This window comes from Arachis ipaensis, chromosome B05, assembly GCF_000816755.2.
Source record: "Arachis ipaensis cultivar K30076 chromosome B05, Araip1.1, whole genome shotgun sequence".
NCBI classification, from domain to species: domain Eukaryota; kingdom Viridiplantae; phylum Streptophyta; class Magnoliopsida; order Fabales; family Fabaceae; genus Arachis; species Arachis ipaensis.
In genome coordinates this window covers 149,436,053-149,456,994 of record NC_029789.2, presented here as the reverse complement: position 1 = coordinate 149,456,994, position 20,942 = coordinate 149,436,053, and the positions used below count along the sequence as shown (strand labels likewise).

The 20,942-nt window shown below is 32.4% G+C and overlaps 2 protein-coding genes and 1 long non-coding RNA gene across 9 annotated transcripts in view; all 3 read left to right on the top strand.

Annotated features, from left to right (window-relative positions):
* LOC110272178 lies at positions 736–4,659 on the top strand. Its single transcript, XM_021124094.1, has 6 exons — positions 736–990; positions 2,600–2,806; positions 3,510–3,611; positions 3,702–3,765; positions 4,090–4,168; positions 4,605–4,659. The coding sequence occupies exons 1-6, from the start codon at positions 835–837 to the stop codon at positions 4,657–4,659; spliced, it is 663 nt and encodes a 220-aa protein (XP_020979753.1). The 5' UTR covers positions 736–834.
* LOC107641587 lies at positions 5,787–9,063 on the top strand. 4 transcript variants are annotated; one of them, XR_002347694.1, is made up of 10 exons: positions 5,787–6,381; positions 6,477–6,545; positions 6,742–6,810; positions 7,172–7,253; positions 7,431–7,590; positions 7,693–7,819; positions 8,359–8,492; positions 8,581–8,678; positions 8,765–8,884; positions 9,025–9,063. It is a non-coding gene; the product is annotated as an uncharacterized LOC107641587 (long non-coding RNA). The 4 variants fall into 4 exon arrangements; XR_002347692.1 differs by having other exon boundaries at positions 6,711–6,810; XR_002347693.1 differs by having other exon boundaries at positions 5,789–6,545.
* LOC107645033 (sucrose transport protein SUC8-like) overlaps positions 13,497–20,942 on the top strand; it is a 12,634-nt gene continuing 5,188 nt past the window's right edge. The window contains exons 1-4 of one of the 4 annotated variants that reach the window (XM_016349041.2): positions 13,504–14,856; positions 15,109–15,172; positions 15,327–15,370; positions 15,517–15,979. In XM_016349041.2, coding sequence (XP_016204527.1) covers positions 13,600–14,856; positions 15,109–15,172; positions 15,327–15,370; positions 15,517–15,696 — 1,545 coding nt within the window. In that variant the 5' untranslated portion in view covers positions 13,504–13,599 and the 3' untranslated portion in view covers positions 15,697–15,979. Of the gene's footprint in view, positions 14,857–15,108; positions 15,173–15,194; positions 15,234–15,326; positions 15,371–15,516; positions 15,980–20,942 lie in introns of those variants that run through there. The other 3 variants (XM_021103410.1, XM_021103411.1, XM_021103409.1) reach the window with 3 other exon arrangements.

Genomic DNA, 20,942 nt, shown 5'->3' with positions numbered 1-20,942 from the left:
AAAAAACTATAAGCCCGTCAATCTTAAAGATTATTCTTCGAACTTTATTTTATATTTTTCTCTTTTTCTAGAACAATTAGTTAAAAATATTGGAACTAAAATAAAAATGTTAAAAATATTATCTACTGATGAAACTTGAATATTATTCATAACAATACTTTGCAAAGGAAAGATACTAATCCACAAGAATAGGATAGAAATTCTATTTACTAATATACTTTTTAAGTGATAGATCTGTCATATAGAAACTAGTATTAAATTTAGAATTCCGATTTATCATCTAAGGTTTTTTTTTAACACCAAATATAATCCACTATTAAATTATTGACAATAATTTAATAACAAATGGAGTTTTTAGTAATCTTTTTTATTTTAGTATGAGTCTTTGTTTACTTAATTTTGATATAGCTCGTCTTTAAACTATCAATTCTTGGTTTTCACTACAAGAAAAACACTTATTCAGCCACACTTTTTTAAGCTACATTTGAAAAGCGTAGCCTATTCATAGAATAGGCTACACTTTTTTCTGTGTTCCCTTTTTATAAGGGAATAGGAAACACAATTGTGACATCATTTAAAAAGTGTAGCCTTATATTGATATTTATAGGTACACTTTTCATACCAAAGGAAGCGCTTTTAAGAAGTAACCTATTTGTTATGTTTTGGGTGCGCTTTAAAAGTGATGCCTAATGTATCTAGAGCCAAATATACAAACACTTAGTAATTTTTTGTTTCCTTTTTACCAAATCACATACTACCATACACTCTAGGGTCTGCAAACAGCCCTCTTCTCTAAGCACCACAAGACGCAATCATGCACCCTCGGTCCCCCTCATGGCTCACGAACGGTGTCGCCACCTTTCCTCTCTCAGCCCTCTCTCTGCCTCTCACCATCTGCCATATCACCCTTTTCCTCTCAACCCTCTCTTTGTCTCTCACCAGCTACCGTCACGGCTTCCGTCACCACTCACCAGCCTTAGAGTCACGACGGTGCTGTTGGGAATAAGGAGTATGACCACAATTCAATCAATCATGTGTCAAATAATTTGTTATTGTTATTATATTAAAATGTTAATATAATAAGGTCCATGATTAAATTTAGGGATTTATCATTGTGATAGTGATCATAATATTGAGAGATAAATCTTTTATAATTTAATCTAAATTGTTCTTGGTCATAGGATTATTAAAAAGGACATTAATAATCCAGAAAGATCAATATATATATAATGGTCTTCATTGGATAAAGATTAATAGATCTCATTTATTAAATTATATATATAGATGATGTATATAGAGATATGACCATTGAACTGACTCACTTTGAGAATTCCTAATGGTTATAATTACCGCATGTTTGTCAATAGGATATTCTCAAGATGAACATAGTAAGAGTTTCCTTTGACCTGCGACTGTCATAGTAATTAACAATGTATTTATTATACTTTGATTCCGGACACCTAAAACCTTAGGGTGCTAGTTGAATGGATATTGGGTATAATTTAAATACTTGTAGAATTAATGATTAGTTAATAAGGAATCCGTCAACTCTCGGTAAAGAGTTTGAGCTCTATGATTATAATGACTGAGATGAATAAAACCTTGGCCAAGGGGATTGAATGAATGAAGAAATGAGTTTCTTAAGTCACTCACAGTTCATTATAATAATGGTAACAAGTTAAAGTTTGACAATTAAACCATACTCTAAGGGTTAACCAAGAGTCGGAAAGATGGAAGGAATTATACTTTATTCTTCTAAGGTTCTTAGTAAAAATATATTACTTCATACTATCGGATCGTTGAGGAGTATTGCTAGACGCTAACCTTGATTAGTAAATTTAGTATGACTAATTTACTACCCGCTTAGTATTGAACCTATGGAGTCACACACTAACAAGTATTCTAATCTTTGCTATAAAATTATTTAATTATTATTTTGATTTAATCAAATAGATAATTATATTAATTCAAATGGAATATTATTATATTCTTTGCTAGTACCAAGGATATAATAATAATATGATAATTGAGAATATTAAATGAGATTTGAGAAGAATTAGTTATTCTATTTCTAAATTTGAATGAGATCCTAACTGATTATGTTTCAAATTGAGTTATGATATGATTCCTAAATTTGAAGGATTCAGATTTGGAATTTTAAGATATGATTTAAATTTGAATTGAGATTCAAATTTAAAATCAGTAACAAATCTCATACTATATATATGTATGCCAAGAGTAGAGGAAGGTGACGGAGGAGAGAATAACAAGAGTTTTATTCTTTTACCTCTACAAACATAAACGTATGTGAGCCTAATTCTTGGAGAAGAATTTTATGGTGTGCAAAGAGTTGCAAGAGATTTCTCAATTTAGATCAGATATCCATTGGTCAAGGAGTTGACAGCAAAGGTTGGTCTCGGTGTGGATACACATAGCGCCTTCGTACAATCGAAGGAGAAAATGATTTTTACTAGCGTACACAGGTATTTAGATCTGATCTATATATTAAATTATTGAAATAAAATTTAAGCACAAAATAGATCTTTAGGATTACTTTCTTTTCTTCCGTTGCGTGTTATGAACATATGTAATCCTTCAGGTGCTGCACTACTTCTCGCCTCTCGATGATGACGAGTTGACGACTCTCAGCGACAACGAACGCGAAGTGCGACGACGCTTCTTTGATCCTCAACGACGACGATTGGTTTTCCTGTCTTGGTCACGACGGTGTTGTCCCCGGTCGTCCTCTTCTTCTCTGCCGCTAGTCTTCTTCTTCTTCTCTTCTTTGACCTCTGCTCAAGCTCAGGTAAATAATTATTATTCTGATTAGGGATTTTGATGATTGGAACTTTTGATTAGGGGTTTTGATTATTGTTCTGATTAGGGGAGGTTCTGCAATTATTTGTTTTTAATTAAGAAGCATCATATTTTATTTTAAATTTGTTTTTGGTTTTAATATTTCCCAATTATTTTCAGGTTTTCAGGTACTGTGGCTGCTGTGTTAAGGGGTTGTTGGTTTATAGACTACTCTGATTTCCTAAAATTGTTGATTTCTATTGTTTTTTGATGTACTACTTACATTGCTGTTACATTTCTTGATTCTTTTCCGTCTGTTAATTGTCTTACAGCTTCCTGAGCTTCAGAGAGGTTAGGGGAGATTGCTTGAGTTAGTTATAAATGGTGTATTTTAGAGGAGAGGAAGAACAAAGAAAACTTTAGCATAAATTATTAGAAGATATTTGAAAATGAATGGGATAAACACAAAGATGACTTATGACAGGGCACAATAGCATCGGTTGTTTCATGTATCTAACTCTAGTTATTGTTATTGTCTTTGTTGTTTTGTGTATTGTCTAATCTTTGTAAGCTATCTACACCTAGTGGGATAATATTATTAAACTTTGTTTGCAAATTTTTTTCTTTTAATTTTATTTTTTTAAAAGTGGGTTCTTGTAGCTGTGAATCTATTAAGATTTTTCTGAGTGTCTGATTTTGTTTCCTCTTATTAGTCCACATATTGCTTGAGTTTGTATGAACACTACATAGCTACTCGGCACACAATGCATATTTATTCTCAAGCCTTGGAGAAGCTTCCCCCACACATTCAACAGGTTTGTTTGTTATAGCCTTGTGATTTAAAGCCTCAGGCACTTTATTGTTATTTTCTCTGTTCTTATATTTTCCTGCTTGTTTGAAATTAGGTCAACATGGAAAGTAATGGAAAGGGAGTTTTGATTGATGGGGTACCTCTACCATTTGAAGCTGGTGAGATTGATTTTGGTAAACTAGGAACAAACAACATAGATAGAGATATTTTGCTATAATTTGTATTTGAATGTTAGTTTGTGTTTTTTTGAACACTAATATGTAGTTTTAATTGATTATTATGGTTGATGAGGACAAAAACTCATAAAAATTTTCATGAAAGTGTTACAACTATATATGTTAACTAGATATTTACGTGGTAGCACCAGATTAGATTTTAATGTAAAAGTGTTTTATGTTGAATGGTGCATAGAATTTAAACTCTATTTTTTAGTTACGATCTTGTGGTCTAACCACAATTTATAATTGATTTGCTTCGTGCAGGTGAGGTAGCAGGGAGCAATCATGATGAGCTAATGTCAATTTTTTTTTTGCACATCCAGATGCCCTTGCCTATGAGAAGGTACATTCATAATCTCTCACTTATTATCTTAGTCCACCCCTCTATAAAACAGAATTCAACAGCAGATATTTAGTGTCAATCATGTCACTGACATACTCTATGTTTGCATGCATTTGTTTGGGTTAATTTGAGGCTTATAATTAATCATCTTCTTGCAAACTCTGGAACAATTGCAAAAGGAGAATGTTCCACCACATCTTGTGGCACACAAGGTAATTTTTCAAATGCTCATATATTACATTTTGAACTTACAAAATAACTAGTTCCATTTATATTGCATTAATGCACAAATATATTACTTGTTTTTCTATGAAGATGGCTTGTTGAAAAATCTCATTTGTGGAAGCTCCTGACCTTATTAAAAAGATTACTATTGTTATTTTGGGCATGGACAACTATTTCTCCAGCAATTGGTTCTCTGATTATGTTTTATAAGTGTAGTAGGTACTGTCATGGATTCTTATTGTTTGTATGATATGTTTCCCTCATGAGATGCATTTAGGATATAAGATGTAGAAGAGTAGTAATATCCATATTAAAAGGTATTAAGGTAATGAATATCAGAATAAGATATTTTATAGGAAGCGGATATGCTAAATTTCAACTGGTGTAGTATAATTGTCATAGAATTTGATCTAGGATCTCTACTTGGGATGTCCTTTATCCTCATATATTTAATGAATATTCTTAACTGTATTTTATATACAATTAAATGTTGGTAAAATAATTTTTTAAAAGTCCTGATGCCTTTTATCAAGAACCTGCATCTGCTTGGTGATGTTCGTAAGAACAATATCTGATGATGATTAAAAGTTTAAAACTCATGAGGCTGTTAATTTCTGTGATTTTAGATCAAATTGCACATCATTATTGCAATGCATGAATTGTTACATGTTTTTTAAATCCCATTTGAATAGTTAAACATTTTTTAAAACGGTTAGATTACATTGCCAATTTGATAAAAATAGCAACTGTAGCATGCAGCCACTGCCATGTTTAGTTTGCCTAATATTTTTTATATAATTATACAGGATAATTTTAAAGATGTTAATGAAAATTAAGATGTTTATCATATGATGGTTTATTGGCAAAGATGGAGTGTTGGAAATTGAAAGATGATTGATTAATGAGTTTTATTAGAAGATACTTATGTAGGATATAATATTTTAGTTTTTCGTAGTTTAGTACACTACAACATTTTTTGTCTATTGCAACATATGTTTAAAACAACACTTTAAAATATTGTCTAAAATATATATAGACAACACTTTATACTAGTGACAAAAAAAATGAACTATAATAACATATTTTAAATCAACACACTATAAGTGATGTTTTTGATAAATTAGAAAACACTTATTAAGTGTTGCCCCATCAAATATACAGAAGCAACTATTATAAAGTTAATATCTTACTTTTTATAAGAGTTGTCTTTAAATTTATTTTAAACTTTATTTTGTAAGTGTTGTCTAAATGCCTCTTCTAAAAAATAAATTTTATCTTTAATACATATTTTAACTTTGATTATCATTTTCTATCAATTTTAAATAAAACAAATTCAACTTAATAACAAAAAACAATAAAACACAAAGTGAATTACGATTAGAAGATCAGAGAACACCACAAGAAGAGGATTAGGGTTCTCCATTGCACGGGAAAAAGAGAAGACAGAAGAAAAAAATACACGGTGAGGGGAGAGAGACAGAGAGTGATGAAGAGAAGAAAAGAAAGGGAGAACTGCCATCAAAGGAGGAAGAAGAGAAAGAAGGAGAAGAAGACGACGGAAAGAGAAGTTGCCACCGCCACTTTCTCACCGTCTCTGCCTTGCGCTGTTGTTGTTGTTTCTACCTTGCGCTGCCAGATCTGCCACTACTGTAATCCCTCTTCTCTGCTCGCCGCCGTCGTGTTTCTCATTGCTCGAGCTCACGCCTTATTCTGCTCTGCTCCGTCGTGTTTTTCTGCTCGCGCCGTTCTGAAACCTGTGCTCTGCTCCGCGTTCTGAAACCTTTGCTCTGCTCTGCCGTGGTGCCGTGCTCTATCCTCTCAGGCAAATCGACAACTCTCCGCCGTTCACCTCTTTCACTCAAGCCTCTCGCCTCAGCCTCGGTCCTCAACGTCTCTTCCCCCATCGTCGTCGTTGAAGGCTTGTAGATTGATTTTACATACTACTTGATTAATATAATTGAATTGTTGAATTAATAACAATAGTTCCAGTATACATCTCTCTCTCTCTCCACGCACATCTCTTTCAGTTTAATCGATTGAAGAAGCTCATATAATCCTTTTCTTCTTTTCATTGTTTTTGTAGTTTCGAGTTCGATCATGTCGAAGGACAAAGACTTTACCGATTTGTCGCTCACCTTCAAATACCTCTTAGGTTTGATTTAAATTGTTGTTTCTTTTTTGAGTAATCACAATTTAGCAATGTGATTATAGTTTAATTGTTTCATAATTTTTATAAAATAGTATTGCATTCTTAGGTTTGTATTTTGTTGTTCTGTTTTGTGTTTGGGAGTGCTTAGTTGCCAATCTTTGAACACAGGCATCTTATGTCTCTGTGTTTTCCTCTGAAGATTATCAAAGAAGTGTTACTAATGGTGAGCTTCAAAAAAAGATGAATGATGAAAAAAAAAGATTACAAGGTGCTGTACTTGCTCTGTTCTGTTTATTTTTAGGAACATTGTCTTACTCCTCTACACAATCAGTGGTTTGAGTCATGTTCAGTTTATTTATCAATAAAAAGTTTGGAAATATTGATAGTGCACTAATTATATATAACTAATTCACATGAATTAATTTTTATGGGAGAATCGATTTCCCTCTGTTCTTCACAATGCACATTCATTTATGGCATTTTACTAAGCTGATGAAAACCTTTTTTGTTAGTTGAATCAAAATGTATTCTTATTTCATTTATTTATGTATTTTTTTCACATTGTGTCAAAATATGAAAGATTGTGCACGTTGTTATGGTTATTGAAATTTTGTGTTGGACTATAGCAGCAATCGAACTCTGAAGCCAATGACCGACTCTGTCCATCTCCTCCGCAAACAAAAGCACTTACTTGTCTGGTCTGATTTTCATGTAAGAGACGACATTGCCATATACATTTAGAAACATTATAAAAGAATGAAAATTGATGCTGGAAGAAAGGCAGAGGCATCAAGCAATAGCCAATTTCTTAACTTGTGTCTAAATTTTGGTATCTACTTTTGTTTTATCAAACATGTAATTAGGATCCTTCTTTTTGGTGCATTGCAGCCATGAATTGAGGACACATATGGCTGCAATAATTGGGCTACTTGACATTCTTATGTCTGACGACTGTCTAACCAACGAACAGTGTGCAACGGTTACTCATATAAGAAAATGCTTGACGGTGCTGTTCCGGCTTCTTAATAACATCCTGGATCTCAGCAAGGTGACATATTTAATTATTTTGCTCAAGAACATTCAATTATAAGTTCCTTGAAAAAAATATGCACTTGTTTGGAAAAACTTTCTAAAGATTCATAGAATATAGGTGGAATCAGGAAAGCTAATTCTAGAAGATGCTGAATTCAACTTGGGAAGGGAACTTGAAGGACTAGTGGATATGTTTTCTGTGCAATCCATGAATCACAGTCTAGAGACTGTCTTAGACCTATCTGGTTAGTATATAATATGAATTATATTTTAGTATGAATCTAAAATCTTATTTTGGTGACTAGAAATCTCTTCAACAATGATTTTGATGCATCTTGTTAATTGATTGTCCTTGCAGATGAAGTGACTTTGCTAGAGTAGTCCAAAGTTTTGCAAATTCTGATATGCATCTTGTTATATTGTCTCAGTCATTGGTTACTCTTTTTTCTACTTTTTGTTTTTCTCCAAGTACAAATAAGTAGTTTCGTTGTGATTAAGTTCCTTTAGAGTGTGTTGCCTGAATTGAAGCAGAAAACAGAGTGCGAGTTTTGTGAGAGCATCTCTATTAAAGTAACTGTTTAAAATACAATTGTGCTATGATTTGTGAGAGCATCCTAATTCCAAAGTCTTTCAATTTCCCAAAGCCTGAATCAATCAACCCTCCTCCGTAGATCGAGTAGAGTAGACTCATTGATTTGTGCTATGATTTATCTACAACTAGAGGATAGACTATTTTTCGCTGTTTAATTTAGAGCAATCTCAACAACTTATTTATAAATTTCAGAGAGACGGCCCTTGAAAATTCCAAGCAACTAGTAAGGAACTTAGAAACAAAGCTTGACTCAGCTAATGCTCAGCACCTTAAGGAGAAAGAAGAATGGGGACTAAGCCTTAAAAATGTAGAAGAAACGTGGCGAAGTAACAAACCTTGGCTGCCTGATGAAATTGTAGCTTATACTTGTATGAATTTGATTTTAGAAGGTTTAACCTCAACTTAACTTTGCAGTCAAATGTGACTCAATGAAGGCTGAAAACGAAGCAACTGTTGCACAAGATATGAAAAAGGAGTTGCAAGAGTTCAAACTGCAATATAAAAAATTGAAGGTGATATTAAAGTTCTTAAACATGTGCCTGATGGACTTTAGTTCCTCTGATTGTTTTTTCCCCTTCTTTATTTTTCCCCTTCATAGGTTGAACATGCTTCATTTCATGATATTGCTGATAAAATGATTGAGGAGAAGGATAATGAAATATCTAGACTTTCAGATGATAATAGGAATCTTCGTCAATCTCTTCAATCAAGACCACATGTTTTTGCTTTTATGTTTTTTTTTTCCTTTCCTGCTTTTAGTAAATCATATGATTATTGAGACATAGATCTGGTACTTAACATTCATGTGATCTTGCATATTTATTCTACTGGTCTGACAATGGTGTGCTATAATCTCAGGTTGACCACAGTGACAATGATAATTATAACACAGGTATTAATTCATTTATATCCTGGCAGAAATTGTTCATGGTTTATTAACACAATTTTGAAAAATTATTCAGATCCAACTATTTTTAGCTCAAAAACTTAAAATGAATTTATCAAATATATTGAATTGAATTAGATTCAGATTCGATCTTCGGCTTAGTAGGATAATAATCTATTTTTTACACTTGCCTGATCTCTATGTAAGTTTCAACTTTTAATACTTTTAAATGATTTATGTTATAAACTAGAAGTAATTTTCTAGCAAAAATATTAAGAGAAGAAAAAAGATAGAAGACAAGAAGAAAGAAGTTGTGCAAGGACTTAGTGTATAACTGTTTAGTTAGTTAGAGTCTTAGCGTGTTAGTTGGTTAGGGATGTTACTGTCTCTGCATCATGATTCATGAGCAGCTACCTTTTAACCAATGTAATGCACATATGAAGCTAACTCAATTTAATATCATCAAGAAATTTCTATTATTATAATTTTTCAGTTTTAATGATAAGTTGCTTATTTTTTTTATATATATTATTTGCAGATTTAGCATATGGAACAAGTCAAGCATAGATATAAAATATGCAAGTAGATTGACTACAAAAGTAATTTTTATTTTTATCAAAAAGGCAACCCTTTTATTAGTTGCATATTTTGAATATTAAACAACATTTGTATGGTTGCATATTCAAAAGAAAAAGCAACACTTGTATAGGTTGCATATCCAAAAGAAAAGGCAACACTCGTATAGGTTGCATATTCAAAAGAAAAGGCAATACTTTAAAAGGTTGCATATTCAAAACTAATAAGCAACACTTTAAAGTATTGCAAATTCAAACTTAGAAGCAACACATAAAAGCGTTGAATTTTATTGTAAATAGGCAATATTTTTTAGTAGTGGTCAAAATATAAGAAAAGACAACACTGCAAAAGTGTTGTCTCAAACACACCTTTGAAGTGTTGTTGTTTTTCAACCAAAGGCAACATTTACCAAGTGTTGCTTTTAAAAGCGTTGCGTTTGAAACAAAAAAGTGTTGCCTTGATCTAAGGCAACGGCTGCATATGCAACGCCGCCTAAAAATGTTGCCTTAGGTCCAAAAGTGTTGCCATAGATCAAAAGCAACCTTTTATCAGCCTTTAGACAACACTTTTTAAATGTTACCTCAACCTGAAAATGTTGTAGTGGTAGTAGTAAACTCTAAGTGGTCTCATGTATATTTTGATATAGGTATGTTTAATTTAGTGTGAGGTGTATGAATATTCAAAATTATGTTCATTCTAATACTTTTGGTTCATTATAAATATATTTTGTTTCAAGATATTTTTTGTTCTTCAGCAATCCCAAAGTGTCTTTTTTTTTTTCAAATAGTTAGAATATATATATATATATATATTAAAAAAAACAATAAGAGACCTAAGGCTACACTTATATACAGTAGCTATAGAATACAAAAAAAAAATGAGGGACCTAAGGCTACACTTATAAATAGTAGCCATGGTATACAACAATGTGGTTACGCTTTACAGGTGATGTAGTAGCGTTGAAAAGCGTAGCCTATTCTAATAAAAATGGAAGCTAAAAAGCGTAGCTTTTAGTTCTGGATAGCATCACTTGAAAAACGCACCCTATTCCCAAACACCAAAAACGTAGCCCTTAATGCAGAAAAGCGTAGCCTTTGAGAATAGGCAACGGCTGAATAGGTATCCCCCACTAAAGCGTCTCCGTAGCCCAAAAAGCGTAACCTTAGCTTAAGGCATCATTTTTTTTTTTTTACTTTTGACTACACTTTTCAAGTGTACCTGAATGAGTGTTTTTTTTGTAGTACTTTACGCAGAATAAGTTATATTTCGATTGTCAAAAATAAAAAAAAGGTGGATAACTGTAAAAATATTTTGACGCTTAAGTTAATATATAATTAATGAACTTTTTTGGAAAAAAAATAATATCATATGACTGTCTTTTTCTTTTTCCTTAGGCTGACTTTTTTTATATGTGTAGCATATCACTAGTTATTATCGGTTATGATCACGCTAATAATAAAAAATAAAGACGTTAAGAATGGTTTGTGTAATATCAATATTAATCGTTGATTTGTAATATTTGAATTCGAATTATGGCGTGTAGCTGATCAATAATAGGTATATCAGTATATAACTTACCAAATTATAAGTTGAATAATTACTGATAAGAATGATTTGTAAACACTCAATTAAATTTATTCAAAAATTAAGGTATTTTAAAGCACTTTTCAAATAGAGATATTCTCTACATCCAAATAATTTTGACATCCAAGTTCATCCGAGTAATTTTAGGTCACGCGCTTACGCATGGAACGTCTTCTTCTTTGCTTTCTTCTTTGCGTTCCTCTTCCTCCTCATTCTCCTCCTTCTTTTTCGCGTTCCTTTTTTCTTCACGTATTTTTTCCTTATCGTCATTCTTTTGTTGTTGTTGCTGCTGTATTTTTTTGTTTTTTCCTCTTTCTCTCCTTGGTGAAGAAGCAGTAGAACGTGAGGAGGAAGAGTTTTGAATTGTGCATAACAGAAATGAACCAAACATGTTACTATGGTGAAACAATTGTATAATAGTAAATGAATAGAACATTATCCATTATATAAATTCAAATTTGAACAGCTTTCTACATAATGAACCGAAACATGTACTCATGGTGAAACAATTGTATAGTACTGACTGAACGAAACATAATCCATTATATAAAATCAAATTCAAACACACATACTCATGGTGAAACAATTGTATAGTACTAACTGGGCAAAACATAATCTATTATATAAAATCAATTTCAAACAGCTTTCTGCATAATGAACAGAACACGTACTCATGGTGAAACAATTATATAGTATTGAATGAACGAAACATAATCCATTATATAAAATCAAATTCGAAACACCTCTGTCTACAATTTAGAGATAGATTATCAATTCAATTCAATTCAATTTAGATCCAGAACACATGCGTCCATTCAATTCAATTTAATTCAATTTAGCAATTGCATTCCATTTAATTCGATTGAAAAAATAATTCATTAGCAAAATGTTGGTATTGTTGGTAATGACGATAACGAAAGAGGAGAAGAAGAAGAAGAAGAAGAAGAAGAAGAAAAGGAGGAGGGGGAGAAGTAGAAGAAGAATCTGTGTGTGCGAAGAAGAAGAAGAAGGAGGAGGAGGAGGAAGAAGGGGAGGTATAAGTGAATTTAAAAGAAAAAGAAGATGACATATGCGTGTATTATTTAAAAGAAGAAGAAGCATTACGGAGGAGGAGAAGAAGATAAAGCGCACGCTTTTTTAATGAGAGTGATTTTTGTTGATGTTGGACCTACTTAAATAAAACTTGGATGAAAAAATATTTAGATGTTTAGCATAGCCCTTTCAAATATATGTGTATAATGATTAGGGGTGGCAATGGATGGGGGTAGGTAGGGTTTGGATCCAACCCTAACCCTACCCGCGGGTTGAAAATATCCCAACCCTAACCCTATCCACTCTTAACCCGCGGATACCCGATCCGACCCGCGGGTTACAAAAAATATACAACATTATTATATAACTTGATGATAATTTAAAATAGAACTGATTTTTATGTAAAAAAAATTAAATTATCAATTAATGATTTTCTTTTAGTGGTTAAGGATCTTTTGTATTTATTGAGAGGTCTTTAATTCAACATCCACTTAAAACATATTTTTATATAAGTATATAACATAAAGATATATAGAGTGCGGGTTGGTCGGGTAGGGTTGAGGTTCAACCTACACCCTATCCGACCCGCACGAGAACCCTACCCGCACCCTACCCTACCCACTGCGGATCGGGTTGGCAACCCTACCCGATCGGGTGGGATCGGATTGGGTATCCACGGATAGGATACATATTGCCACCCCTAATAATGATAGTTGACCATTTATTTTGGATATGCGAGAATAATAAAGAAGGGGGCATAGTTGATATAGATTTACACGCTTACAAAAACAAGTTGATAAAAATATTTTGAACCAAATATGGTATAGAGATGTGTAGCTACGTTATTAATTAAAGAAAAAGTCTAGGGCAAAGCAACTTTGTTAAATTCTGACCAGTATATAACCAACAAAAAAAAGTGAGTTATTAGATAAAATCTCCCACCAATCTTACACCATTAAAATCATTATTGATGACTATTTAATAGTTACAAATCACAAAAATTACTAGTCCTGACATTCCTCGTAATTAAAAGATGGGATAAAATTTACAGTGGAGAGTGTAGTGTGAAAATAATGGAGGAGCGGCAGTAGACAATTGGCAAAAAGTTTATGAAGAGGATTACTCAGCTTTGAATAAGTGGATAAGGACGACTTTAATTGGAATTCAATTTTACTTTTCTTTTTATTTTCCTTTTTTGTTTTCCTTCACCACCCTGTGACGTTTCCATGCAACATAACATAACCCCTCATCCGCTTATAAATTCACCAACACTGACCCTGCTCTCTCTCCATTCAAATACTGCACACATCATTCTCCTTTCTTTCTTTTTCTTTTACTGTTTTACATTTCTCGCCATGAGCTCCTCAAACAAGAGCACTATTAAGAATGGTGACACCCATAACTCCCTTCAACTGGAATCGGGGTCACGAGAACAGCCAAGTCCAATCTGGAAGCTGGTGGCGGTGGCCTCCATCGCCGCTGGAATCCAGTTTGGCTGGGCTCTACAGCTTTCCCTCTTAACACCTTATAGCCAGCTTCTTGGAGTACCTCACCAATGGTCTTCTTTCATCTGGCTTTGTGGCCCCATTTCTGGCATGATTGTCCAGCCCATAGTCGGTTATTGTAGTGACAGATGTACATCCAAACTCGGCCGCCGTAGACCTTTTATCCTTGCAGGCGCCGCTGCCGTTGCCATAGCTGTTTTTCTCATTGGCTTTGCCGCCGACATCGGCCACGCCTTTGGGGACAACCTGACCAAGAAAACCCGTCCACGCGCCGTAGCCATTTTTGTGATCGGATTCTGGATCTTGGACGTGGCGAACAACATGCTCCAAGGCCCCTGTCGAGCGTTTCTTGGTGACCTTGCCGCGGGAGACGAACGGAAAACGAGATTGGCAAATGCGTTTTTTTCATTCTTTATGGCAGTAGGAAGCGTATTGGGTTACGGCGCGGGTTCCATTAACAGCCTCCACAAAGTGTTCCCATTCACGCAAACAAAAGCGTGTGATGTGTTCTGCGCAGACTTGAAAAGCTGCTTCTTCTTCTCAATCCTCTTGCTACTGGTGTTAACCGGTGTGGCTCTGTTCTACGTGCAGGACAAGCCCGTATTACGTGAGAAATCACGCGTGGGAGAAGAGGAAGATGAGAGGTCCGCAGTGGTTGCATGCTTCGGAGAAATGTTAGGGGCACTGAAGGGGCTGAAGAAGCCAATGTTATTATTGATGGCAGTTACGGCAATAAACTGGTCGGCGTGGTTCTCATACTTTCTGTACAATACTGATTGGATGGGTAAAGAGGTGTACGGTGGGGAAGTTGGGGATCAAGCGTATAAAGAGGGTGTCCAGAAGGGTGCTTTGGGTCTTTTGATAAACTCAGTGGTTTTGGGTGTTATGTCTTTGGGTGTGGAGCCCATTGGACGTGCGGTTGGTGGTGCCAAGAATCTCTGGGGAATTGTCAATTTAATCCTTGCCGCTGGTTTGGCCATGACTGTTTATATCAGTAAGGCAGCTATGCATGAGCGCCATCTTAACCCGCGCTATATTGGTCATCCCTCCACCGCCGTTCAGGCTGGAGCCTTGTCCTTCTTTGCCATTCTTGGCATTCCCCTTGCGGTAATTATAAATTGTTTTTTTTTACCAAAGATATGAGACTCGAATTCGCAATCTCTTAATTGAGTAGGGGGAGATTATGCCATTTGAGCTATAGCTCATTGGCTTGCGGTAATTATAATTTATTATTGAGAATAATACAAATTGCATGCCATATTTATTAGGATATATTCTTGTCTTAAAAACGATTATTTATTTTATTTCATTTCTTACTTTAATCTATATTAATTAATGATATTTTTGTTTGAATTTCAGATAACATTTAGCATCCCATTTGCACTAGCATCCATCTACTCAAGTGAAACGGGTGCAGGACAAGGTATCACACTACAAATACTAAGATGACATACACTACACTTTTTTAAAATAAAATAAAATTAATTAGAAATCAATTATTTTTTAGTCAAAACCACCTGATTCATATGGGAAATTGCAGAGAAAAAGAATTGACCCTTTGTGTTAAAAATGTTCAGGTTTATCTCTGGGAGTTCTCAATCTTGCAATTGTAATTCCACAGGTCAGAATATATTTATGATATAATTGGAGCAAGTGTATCATATATGTTGTCTATTTCAAGATATTTTTAATACTCATAAAAGTTAATTTTTTTATTTGAAATAATTAAATTAGCTAACAAAATGTACCATTGTACTATATATGCAGATGATAGTGGCAGCAATCAGCGGACCATGGGACAAATTATTTGGAGGTGGTAATTTGCCGGCGTTTGTAGCAGGTGCGGTGGCGGCTGCCGTGAGTAGCATAATGGCATTTTTTATGTTGCCGTCTACGAAGCAATCAGAAGCGGCTAAAGCTGCACTTCCCATGGGCGGTTTCCATTAGGTTGCAATATTTTTGTGAAGATCAGAAGGGAGCATTTAATTTTCAAGGTTCCCTTTTGTTTTTCCTTTTTTGGGGGTGGAAGCCATAGAGAACAAAAATCTTTTTACTGTAATTTTAGATTGTCTTTGGTGCTTTAATTGATTAATTAGGGATTGTGCTTGTTGTAATGTAGATAACGCTGTTCTTGCAAGAGTTGTGTTATGTTCATCGCTTGTTTTTGGTCTTTTTTCGGTTCTTCTATCAGCTATCAACTAATAATGCACCTTATTACCATGTTCTTCTATCCTCTTCTTGGTAATCCTCTTTTTTTGTGTACATTTATGATTAAATAAATTTGATATCTATTTATGAACAAGTTTCAATTTTCAAGATTTTTCAGTAATTCAATTCTCCTTTTCAGGTCTTAACAATAATTTTTATTAAGGAGACCATTTTAATAAAGACACTAAAAATGTCTTTTTTTTTTTAAGACGTTTACACATGTCATGTTATTATTGGACATTATTATTGAACCGGTTAATAAAAATAAACCAGAATAAAATCTGTTTATTATAACAACAATAATAAATCCAATTGTCAGCATTATAATTATTAGACTCGATTTGATTCGATCGAATTATACCATTTAAATCGAATATTTTTAAATTTTTTTATAAAAAGACAATTATATTCCTGACTTTTTGTTTTTCGGACATTTAAATCCCTAAAAATTTAAAAATACAATTAAATCCCTAATAAAAATAGGCTTACTGTTATTGTTATAAAAAAAATCGATTTTATTCTAATTTATTAAAAAATTCAAAAATAACCAATTCATTAATACGTCTAATAATAATTCGACACGTAAATATCTTTACAAAAAGACGTTTTACGCTCCCTTTTATTAATTCAGTTGCGAAAAAATTAATGACAATTCAATTACAAAATTCACGTTTCATCATTTTCCCTATTTTAACATTTGACTATTTGGCCACGCAAAATTCAAAGAGTAGTTGACAACTTTTTTATGCCTAAAATAGGGAAAGGGAAAGGCAATTAAATTCATCCCAATCTGTTTATGTGTGAAATATTTTGATAGGATTAACATTTGACTAAAATCAAAGTATTTAAGTTTTGGTAATTTTAAAATTTTTGTTTTACGAGATTTTCCGTATTAATATAAATATATTTTGACAAAAATGGCATAAATTTCCTTTTATAACCAGGAGTGAGAAACGGGGTTAGATGACTGATGAGGTTACGAAGTAAAATAATAAAAGCTTTAAAGGTTAACGCGTTTTCTTTATTAGCTAACAAGTAATAAGTTACTATATATGTGAATAGTAGATTAAAGCGCATGCCAGTCAATCAATTTATATTAAAATTTTTGGAGTCCTGTCACGTAATTACTGAGGTCTACAATAGTAATTCAATTACAATTTACAAGGGCAGTTATGACACTATCGCTATATAGACAGAGGAAGTATAGGAACTCAATATAATATTTGTACAATGTGTATAATAGAGGTTTAAGGATGTTCGATTCAATATTAGAGATATAATCATTAGTGTTATCTTTTCTCATCAGCTGAAGCTTTTGGGATGAGTAGTATCATGACATAGTATCAGAACTCTAAATCCGAAAGATCAAGAGTTCGATTTTTGGTAAATCTCAAAATTATCTTAAATTTTTAGAATGAGTGGTTTCATGACTCTATCAATAATTACAAAAATAGTATATTAATAATAATTATTTTCATGTTTCAACACTACCATGCTTTTTTTTTCCCTTTTACATGCATTTTAGTGCCATGTTTGACTGACTAATATATGCTAGTTTGACTCTCTTTTGTATGTCTAACGTTTCGGAATTTTATTCTCCCTGCTTTTATTATTTAATTTTCTGGATTTCATTTTTATCCATAATCATGTTTCAAAAGTGATTATCAATTATTTCACGGATTGAAGCCCATTTAACTGAGAAATAGTATTTGTATTATTCTTTGTATATATATACCTTCTTTGTACAGTATATCTTCAAAGTATATTTAAAAAAAAAAAATCACTTCTTTTTAATTACTTTTAATATTAAAAATAAAAATATAAAAAGGAAATATATACAAAGATAGCACATATAGCATTAATCCATCTAATTTTATTACCATTCACATGTTGTGCGAGTTCTTTGTCTCTGATCTACTATTGTGTATATATATATATATATCTGTGACTTTTTGTACATATGGTTGAACCTTAGTCATACAACACAAGTACATATTAAAGAGAATCATGAGTATCTTGTTCCATGCTGACCCCTTACTTTTGCTTTCATTATTGTTCCTACAAAAAAATACATAGTACGTATTTTATATGATTGAAAATCCGCATTTACGTGAGTTAACACTTAACACAGGAAGGGTAGTCATAAATCATAATCTTATCTTTATATATATGTAACCACTGTAGAATCACATGTTAGTTTTCCTAAATGCAGCTAGTAAATTTACATTTTTGTTTTAAGATAATTCCATATCTTGTAAGAAGAACCTTCAATTTTTTTTCATGTAGATGTATTGAAGTTTGATGCTGCAGCCTGCAGACTTGTGGTCATTAAGCTCAGCAACTTTTCTGCATGTGATAGTAAATATTTTTAGGATGTTCTCGTCCTCATCTTTTTCTTTTTCTTTTTAATCCAAATTAGGGGCACGGGCGTTTGAGAGGGAAATTAGATGTGAACAAGTCTTATTTAGTGTACATGAATTTTATTTTTGTTTATTTTATTTTGGTCCTGCATCCGGTGTTCATCGTAAATTATGCAATTATATATGTATCCACTAAAAGAACAAACAGGGTATAATAAGCCCACAGTGGAAACATGAGTTAGGTACATCGGCTTTCTTTTGAGAGCGAATAATAATAAATGGGCATTCTTTAGAGAAAAAACAAGGTGCATGACTTTCCTGCATATAATCTTCTAACTCCATGGCCCATTAAAAAAAAAGGCTAAAATCTTCTGCATCAATTTTTTTCAAAAACATTTTTCCTTATGGTTTTTGTAAATATCAAGCAACCCTCAATAGAGAGTACAAACATACAAGGAAATATAGTGGACAACTAAATTTTTTTTGTGATATTTAATTTTTTTGTGTTATATCATCAGTAATAAAATTTAAAATCTAAAATCATTTTAGTACAGTTAATCTTATTAACTAATGGTTTAATTATTTTGTTGATCCTTATAGTTTTACGAAATTTTTAATTAGGCCTTTGTACTTTTTTTCTTTTATTTAGATCACTGCATTGTTTTTTTTAATTGAGTTCCTATAAAATTATGTCAATTACTACCAAGAGGAACCTAATTGAGAAAAAAGGTGGTGCAAGGATCCAATTAAAAGAAAAAAAAGTATAGGGACCTAATTGAAAATTTTGCAAAACTATAAAGATCAACAGAGTAATTAAACTGTAACTAAATTGTAACATTTGGCCACGGATTCGTTACTCTCACTTTTATGTAGAAGTATCCCTAACCACCGTAAAAATATTTACAAATAGAACTCCATTTTTTTGTTTTTAAAAAAACTAATAATTAAAATTTGCTTCTCTATTTCTTACTTCTTTTACACATTCTCCTTCTCTTTATCAAAATTCAATGAGATGAATCAGTTGTCTCTGCTAGGGTTTATCATTCATTCTCCACCCTTCCTCTAGATGAGACAATCCTATTTCGCATTCCTCCTTCTCCCTTCTCTTTTTATATTTTGTCGCTTTGTTCTTCTTTCTCATTACTAACTCCGATCTCAATCCTTCTCCCACGCGTCTGCCGTGCGAACTACTCTTGTAAGGTTTTATTTTTATTTTATTGTCTTTTCTATGAAAATTATGTGAATTTGGATGCTTTTGTTCTAGTAGGATTCCACAATAAATTTAAGACTCGATGCAAGTATAACTAGTACATAACTCAGTATTTCTATTTATGTAATGATCTATGTAAATAGACAATACTTGTGCAGTCAATTGTAGCAAAAGCGAAATCTTTCAATGGATTTTGTAATAATTTTTTAGTATCCATAAATAAATGTTTCTGACTAGTGAAGATTGATGATCTGTTTAAAATTGTTTCTCTTTAGTTAACAATGGCATAAGATAGTAAGCATTTATGATAAATGCATTTCATGAAACATCCACCCTTATATTCGGAACATGAAATTTATCATGCAATATTTTAACTGGCGTTTAAAGTTTCGATAATGTTTGGTAGTATCTATAATACAAATGTTCTAAGAATACAGGTTTGAAAAAAATCTTAAAAACAAGGTGTGAATTGTAGTAAGAGATCTAAGTTGCTTGTAAATTTTGTCAAAATTTAGATGATAGTAAAACGAAGATGATGTTAATATTTTACCTTTAAGATGGTGTCTCCTGGTATAAACTTGTGTCTATTATGATGAAGTGCGTGAAGAAGTTAGGTTGCAGTTCCTATATTTTCTAATTGTAGGAAAGTATCAAGTAGCACTTTGTTTTTTGTTTGCATTTTGGAACTTGTACCTCTATTTTATTCCATTATTATTTTTTTGTGTGCTTAATTTGTGACATGCTGTGATTTTTAGAATTTTTTAGTTTTAAAGTACTAAAGTAAAAAAGTGATTCTCCGATGTAATAAGAATAGTCTCACAATTTGAATTATATAATAACATTTATTTATCCGTTAGTATTTTTTCATTTTGAATCCATTTATCTGATGAATGAGTTAAATATTACTTTATTTCATTGGACTTCATCTTATCTCATTTGTTTGTTCTTTTGTTTGCAGGAAAAAAGTTTTGCATTTTTACAAGTGCATGGTAAAAGCAAAAGTGATTATTGAACCATAAACAAATAATTATATTCTAAATATAAAGCTCTAGACCATTCAAGTAAAATGGTATTAGAAAATAAGTTTATTCATAATTACTTTATGAACTTGAAGCTGATCGGCACATGATGACTTTTACTATATTGGTTGCCTAAATTGGAAGTGACTAGAAAATGCTCTAGACACTGAAATAGTAGGAGAAGGTGCATATTAGTTTTCAAAAATTGGGATAATATTCTGATGTAATAATTGTTTGACTTTATTTTATAATTGATGTTATACTTTGTAGCTTTATAGGATTACATGTATTGAACTTTGATTGTATTGTCTAAAAAGAAAAAAAAATAACTATATTAAAATAGTTCATTATTCTAGAGATGTAATATAAGACTTCTTTTTTTTTTAAATTAAGATT

What these genes read in the sequence shown, in the direction of transcription:
- LOC110272178 (XM_021124094.1), top strand. Translation starts at nt 835, where the DNA reads ATGGCTCACGAACGGTGTCGCCACCTTTCCTCTCTCAGCCCTCTCTCT. An exon ending in TTCCCCCACACATTCAACAG is followed by an intron (nt 3,612 to 3,701) that starts GTTTGTTTGTTA and finishes GTTTGAAATTAG; the next exon opens with GTCAACATGGAAAGTAATGG. An exon ending in ATGCCCTTGCCTATGAGAAG is followed by an intron (nt 4,169 to 4,604) that starts GTACATTCATAA and finishes ATGTTTTATAAG; the next exon opens with TGTAGTAGGTACTGTCATGG.